This window comes from Colobus angolensis, unplaced genomic scaffold (genome assembly GCF_000951035.1).
Source record: "Colobus angolensis palliatus isolate OR3802 unplaced genomic scaffold, Cang.pa_1.0 Scaffold203, whole genome shotgun sequence".
Taxonomy (NCBI): Eukaryota; Metazoa; Chordata; class Mammalia; order Primates; family Cercopithecidae; genus Colobus; species Colobus angolensis.
Genome location: NW_012115189.1, coordinates 3,298,726 through 3,305,730, shown reverse-complemented (window position 1 = coordinate 3,305,730; position 7,005 = coordinate 3,298,726). Strand labels below are relative to the sequence as shown.

The 7,005-nt window shown below is 42.9% G+C and overlaps 2 protein-coding genes across 2 annotated transcripts in view; one reads left to right on the top strand and one right to left on the bottom strand.

Moving 5' to 3' along the window:
• The window catches only part of PM20D2 (peptidase M20 domain containing 2), an 18,951-nt gene extending 14,532 nt beyond the window's left edge, over nucleotides 1–4,419 (bottom strand). The window contains exons 1-2 of the mRNA XM_011941912.1: nucleotides 3,868–4,419; nucleotides 1,069–1,217 (exon numbers count right to left, since the gene is read on the bottom strand). Coding sequence (XP_011797302.1) covers nucleotides 1,069–1,217; nucleotides 3,868–4,332 — 614 coding nt within the window. The 5' untranslated portion in view covers nucleotides 4,333–4,419. The remainder of the gene's footprint in view (nucleotides 1–1,068; nucleotides 1,218–3,867) is intronic.
• The window catches only part of SRSF12 (serine/arginine-rich splicing factor 12), a 38,331-nt gene continuing 35,656 nt past the window's right edge, over nucleotides 4,331–7,005 (top strand). The window contains exon 1 of the mRNA XM_011941953.1: nucleotides 4,331–4,662. Within this exon, the coding sequence (XP_011797343.1) occupies nucleotides 4,331–4,662 (332 nt within the window). The remainder of the gene's footprint in view (nucleotides 4,663–7,005) is intronic.

Sequence of the window (7,005 nt, the reverse complement as noted above, 5' to 3'; positions counted from 1 at the left end):
ACTGGAGAGGCGGAGCTTGCAGTGAGCTGAGATCCGGCCACTGCACTCCAGCCTGGGCAACAGAGCGAGACTCCATCTCAAAAAAGAAAAAAAAAAAAGATGTTATCAATGACAATGTGTGCCTGAAACTTCATTAGCAAGTTTAATTTCGCCCCATCCTGTGGTCCTGTGATCTTGCCCTGCCTCCACTTGCTTTGTGATATTTTATTACCTTGTGAAGTATGTGATCTCTGTGACCCACATCCTATTCATGCACTCCCTCCCCTTTAGAAAATCGCTAATAAAAACTTGCTGGTTTTATGGCTCGGAGAGCGGACACCCAGCTTTAAATTTCTCTCTCTTGTGCTCTTTCCCTTTATTTCTCAAACCATCCGAGACGCCTAGGAAATAGAAAAGAATCCATGATAAATATCAGGGGTGGGGTTTTCCCCCGATATACTATGGTTACTACTATGGTTGAAATTTCTGGTATAAAAAATCCAAACCACTTCAATGATGTGTGCTCCTAGGTACTAAAAAGTGAGTTCTTCAACATAAAGACAGACAAATAAAAGGTTTCAGTACCAGACAAATCGGAAAAGTACAGAATGAGAAGTTCCACAAAAATCACAGCTACTCATGTTCCATATTCTCTCTCAGGACATAATTTATCCTCTTTGCAAAGAACTCAAATTAAAGTAAATAAAATGGAGAAGGGTGTTTTCTTCCCATATCTAATAGAACGATCTCTTGCAAGTCTATTCAGTTGCAAAGACAATTTCATATCAAAGGATAGATGCTTTCCAGACACCAGACTATTGACAGTTCAAAAGAGAACTTAATTGTCAACATGTTTGTTATTCCTATGGTTTCTAAGTGCTACTACTTTAATACTCCAATTATGAACACCATAATGAATCTCAATTAAAAGAGGCTTGCCAAATGTCACTCCATAGATCAAGACATCTTGTCATTGTCTTTCAATTTACTTCTTAAATGTACAAATGAGTCTTCATCTCTGGTTTAGACATAAAAGTATTCTACAGCCTGTATTCCCCTAAGAAGTTTATCTTCAACTTGATTACTTACTCATGTTCAGCCATATCTGGTAGATAAGCAGCATTCTCTTGTGATGGATGGGCCATAAAAACAACATCAAGATTTGTAAAAGCCCCTGCTTCAATTAAATCAATTTTGCCACCACCATCTTCTTCTGCAGGGGTTCCCAGGACAATTACCTAGAAAGAAATACTCATGTCAGGGAAAAACAACAAAATCCTCATAGGAAAATATCAAACAGGTTCACCTGCATATGTATTCACAATCTACATTAAAGTCCTTAACCTATTAAGAGAGGTTTTGTTCTATGACGCTTACGCAGTGGGCATCAACAAATGGTGCTAAATTAATCACAAAATGTACACTGTTATACCAACTTGGTGCAAAGTATGTACTAAAGACACTATAAAAAGCTTTTCCCAATTTTACAAGTCAACTAACGGCAAAGATTTAAAAAAAAAAATACTATAAGTTTAGTTCCTCCAAATTTGTTAGGATTTGTCTCATAAAGCTTCCTCTCGACTAACCCTTTTAGTGTATGTATATAATTATTCTTAAGTACTTTATAGGTCAGGAACTTTCTGGTAACTTACTACTTATCCTCACAACAACCCTGTGAGGTAGGTGGGCGATCTCTATCATCATTTTACAGGGGATGTTTTTGAGGAATTGAGTTAAGTGTCTTGCCCCAGGTCACAGAGCAAGTCTTCAAGCAGAATTAGGATTAGATGTCCTGACCTTCTGGCCTCAACTCTGATTCTTTACTGGGCTACCTACTTTAAAACTCTTAACTCATTAATCCTTTATGAAGAACATTAAACAAGTCTTAATGCCATAGTTAGAAACAGCCAACTATTACACAAACTTACTAATTCGATTCCACCAGTTCAACCAGGCAGATTTATTGGTCACCAAACACCTAATTAAACAAAAGAGAACTTTACAGAATAAACATTTTACTTTGATATTTAAGTTTAACTTCTTCAAACAATTTTAAAAATCAAAATAAACAACTAATATATTTTCAAGATCATGTATAAGAACACAATGAAACAAGCTGGAAAAAAGTCTTGGCTTGGAAAGGAAATCAACTTAAATTCCATTTTCAGATAATTAAAAACTTAACCTTGCTAAAACTGAGAACAACCATCTGAAATTAGAAGTGTGGGCTGGGAGCGGTGACTCATGCCTGTAATCCTAGCACTTTGGGAGGCCAAGGCGGGCGGATTACCTGAGGTCTGGAGTTCGATACCAGCCTGGCCAACATGGCTAAATCCTGTCTCTACTAAAAAATGCAAAAAGTAGTTGGGCGTGGTGGCACGCACCTGTAATCCCAGCTCAGGAGGCTGAGGCACGAGGATTGCTTGAACCCGGGAGGTGGAAGTTGCGGTGAGCCAAGATAGCACCACTGCACTTGGCCTGGAGGACAGAATGAGACTGTCTCCAAAAAAAAAAAAAGTGTATTACAATTTTCCAAAGTCTAGCTTTTTTTGGCGGTTCTAGCGGTTCTACAGTGCTCAAACTCTGACATGAAGCTGCTCCTCTTTTTTTTTTAAATTTTTTTTTTTAGAGGGAGTCTCGCTCTGTCGCCCAGGCTGGACTGCAGTGGCACGATATTGGCTCACTGCAACCTCTGCCTCCTGGGTTCAAGCGATTCTCCTGCCTCAGCCTCCCGAGTAGCTGGGATTACAGGCGTGAGCCACCACGCCCAGTTATTTCTTGTTGTTGTTGTATTTTAGTAGAGACAGGGGTTTCACCATGGTGGCCAGGCGGGTCTCGAACTCCAGACCTCAACTGATCCGCCTGCAGCTCTTCATTCTTAACCCTTAACTCATTAAATACAATGTGCCTGTCGCTGACTACTCAGAACCTTTCAGAAACGTGGTTGAAGTGAAATCTTTCCAGTATTTTGTGACATGGCAAAGGATGCTCCCCTCAACCCAAACAAAAACCTAACAAATACAAAAACGAGCCCCCAGAGACAGAAAAGAGAAGGCAGCTAAAGTGAAAAAGCCACAAAAGATGTAGTGTTAGGATAAAAGAGGAAGGTTACTGACACTGGGGAAAATGAGCTAAAGAGTATGAAAATAAAACATTTGTTTTCCCCTTAACCTGAATGACGATTGAATCTTAGCTCACAGTGTAGAATATACCATCTGGAAAAACAGAGTAACACAGGGTTAAACTTGCCCTACGAAAAACATAAACGACATTTTCCCGTTTAAAAAAACGAGATATTTCTTAAAATCACAAGACAAAAAAAAATTAAGACTTAAGGATGTATTAAGCATCTATGTATAAATGCTCATTCACTTCCCCTTTATTTGTATACTTCTAGGGGTTTGGTGGTTTAGCGACTGAAAATTCCTATCCAAATACCAATGACTTGAATCACAACATTTCCCAGGACTGCCACAAAAGATTTGGAGACGAATAAAAAGGGGCCGTACGATTCCTTACAAAAAGTTATTTCCTCCTGAGACTGATGGTACAACCTTGTCAGCAAATTGCGGTGGCCTCTCAGTTACCAAAAATAACCCGTAACAAACACCAGGCTTGGGTGTAAGTTCTTTCCTAAGAGAACAACTCAGCAGAGCTGTTTACAATTAGAGAGGAGGAAACAATAACCTGCAAGATGTTGCTAGGTCGGCAACGCGAATCGACTTTGGGAATTCAGCTCTGCTCCTGCGCTGAGGCGAGGCCCGCAGGTTTACCGCGGTCCCGCACACACCTGCCACGGGCGGAAGGGCACCCAGACGCGCAGGACGCACCAGGGTCCCGCCCTTCCCGCGCAGTCGGATGGGGTCCCGCACCCGGGCCCCACCTCACCTTCACGGGCGGAGGCGGCCTGGGGAGGCCCTCCAGGGCCCCCCTCACGCCCAGCGCGGCCGCCGCCCCGACCTCGGCGATGAGGTTGTGGCCACAGGCGTGGCCGATGCCAGGCAGCGCGTCGTACTCGCAGAGGAAGCCCAGGTGCAGCGGGCGTGGCGCGGCGCTAGGCGCCTGGGCCTCCGACGGCTCCCATTCGGCGCGGAAGGCCGTGGGCAGCTGGTAATGCGGCTGCACTGCCCAGGAGGCGGCTGGCGGCTCCCGCTCGAAGAAGTGCGTCAACACACGGTGGGCATGGTGCTCCTCGTAGGCCAGCTCCGGCTGGCTCCAGATCGCGCGACTCAGGGCCCCCAACCGCTCGGCCGCCTCGTCGATGCACTCCGCCGCGCGCAGCTTCAGTAGCTCCAGCTCGGAGCGGCCATCGCATGCGCCCCCTTCCACGGACCGCTCCACTCCCGGCCTCATGCTGCTCGAGCCAGCTGCTCGGTGCTCTCTCGCTCCCTCGCTCGGCTGCAGGTATCAACGGCCCGCGCACGCGCCCAGCGGCCTCCAAGACCCCAGGGGAGCACGCACGCCGGCCACACAGCTCCCGAGGCGCCGCCTCCAGTCCCGGGGCCGCCCCCGGCGCCCCGCGGGAAACGCTGGCGGCCGCTCGCATCCTGCCAGGCGCTCTCCCCCGCCGTGGGGTTTTGGGGGTGCTGTGGAGAAGGCGGGCCTCGGGACTCTACCACCTCCTTGGCTGCTCTGGCCTTCTGAGTTATGCTCTAAGATTATCGCTTACTTTTCCGTTGTTGCGTACTTCCCACAGCAGCAGAATGATAACGGTTTTATTAGTTAATAGCCATCAGAGACAGACCAAGTGGAACATAGTCCTCGGAAAAACGCCACTCTCTAGCATAAGTAATTAAAAACCTCACCAGGTTTGTATTTCCTGAAGGAGGCCGTCAGTGTCAATGCTGTACTAAGGACGGTACTATACGTAAGTTTCGGTACTGCCCCCACTTTCTTCTTGAGGTTGTATTACTAAAAGCTGCAGCTACTCTCTACAGTTTTCTCATTAGTTACTGATGTCTGGAACAGCAGCTAGATTATGCAGTAAGCTCTTGGTATGTATTAGCTATTATATAATAATTTATTTGAATAGAGTAGAACTAAAAATTTGAAATGAGTTAAAACAAAACCAAAGAGTTAAAAGATTTATGGTAATAAATATTCATACTGTTTTGTTGATTTGGACAGTTGTCTTGAACAGCTTTGAAAGGGAACATATGACAGGTTTCGTTAATAATTTTAATTGATGCTGAACTCCACTAACATGCTATGTTCAGCTGGTGTTACATTATAACTGGGTTTTTTAATTACCCAATGAAAAAATTCAAGATGTGATGCTCTTGTTTTTCTCCAGAGTGAAGCACAAAGTCTGAAAAACTGTTGTTGATGATATGCCTATTAATAACACTGTAGATGTTTATATTCTGAGGTTTTCCACATATTAAAAGCTTCTATCAGCTCTTCATACCCTATCATCTTTCCTTAATTTGTCTCAACTATGTTAAGTGGGACACAATATGTTGTGATAAACCAAATGTATATTTTGAAAGTAAGTCTAAAGGAAGCTAACATGCATGAAGACTATCAACTACTGTTTTTACTACTCTATATGCTAATAATACCAGAGTAAATGTCACATTCCATTCGCGTCTGAAAACTCTTTCTCAGTTAACACTCTAACAAAAACTCAGCTCTAAAAACAACAAATGTGTTATTAAATTCCTGGGCCCCCTTGGTGATACTTAATAAATCTTTCTCTGGTATTCTGCTGATGAAAATTTTCCCTGTATCCACGAGATTCAATATTATCCTGCTCAGTTAGTTGGCTAAAAAAAAGGCGGGGGGATTGGAGAGCAAAAGCAATATGACATTTGTAGAGCAATTACTCTGTGCCAGGCACTACACTGTTCCAAGGGCTTAGCATGTGTTAACTCATTTAATCCTCAGAGCAAACTATGAGGTTGTTAATGTGGTTATTTATCTTCACTTTACAGATGTATATCCAAGGTTATAGAGCTAGTAACTAGTGGACCCACTGTAGAACAGAAGCCTCTAGTGGTGGACTTTCAGCCACCATGATCTATTGCTTATGTAAACAGACACACAAATTCATAAATGCATCTACAGCTTATCTATTCAAATCAGAACCCACAACAATCACTCATTTTGAATAAATTTTACTGCAGCAACTCTGTCTGCTGACATCAGTAGAACCCATGTTTGCCCTCCTCAGGGATCAATAAACAGCAACAGAAAAGGGATGCATATAATTTCATAGAGAAGCTGCTATTTACATTGCTTTGCAAGAATTAACAAAGCTGCCACTTGAGGTGGAGGAAAGACAGATTCATTTCAAGCTCTGTTCCTTGTGTATATATGTGGGTGGATGGGTATACATGCCCACAGGCATGTATGTATTCAGTTTCTACTGTTGACACCTTGTATTTCTTGCCCATGGTATTTTGCACTCTTGAATTCATTTATCTGATAAACTCTGATAACTTGCTGACCGTTTATCTTCCTCTCCAGCCTTTAAACTCTTTTGTTTTCCCACTGCATTCCCCAGCACCTAACATCTTACAGTCAGTGTTTCCTCCATGTTAATAAGTATTTGTTGGCTGATTATTCTTCTTGAATCTAATAAACTAATTGAGTAATGGCAGCAATTAACCACTAAACTACACTGACTACCAGCAGACATTGTTATGCTTCTTCCTAGACTTCTCAGTCCTTTATGTGGAGCTGGGGGCAGGAAGAATTGCTTCTGGAAGCTGATGGAGTTGGACATGTGGCCTTCTTGAATCTGGTCAGCTCATAAATTCTTACTATTACTTTCATTTGTACCCATAATATTCATACAACTGTCTACCCTATCTATGTGCTACTGGTAAGGAACCTGGATATTTTTATTAGAAACAAAAACATTTATACAAGCTCCTTTCCTTTAGCTGGTGCTGGATCTGAGGAAACAACACAGTATCCAGAATTCAGAATTGAGTATTAAGAGGTGTGTGTGTGTGTGTGTGTGTGTGTGTGTGTATATATATATATATATATATATAAAACCTTTTTTGCAGGGACTAAGAC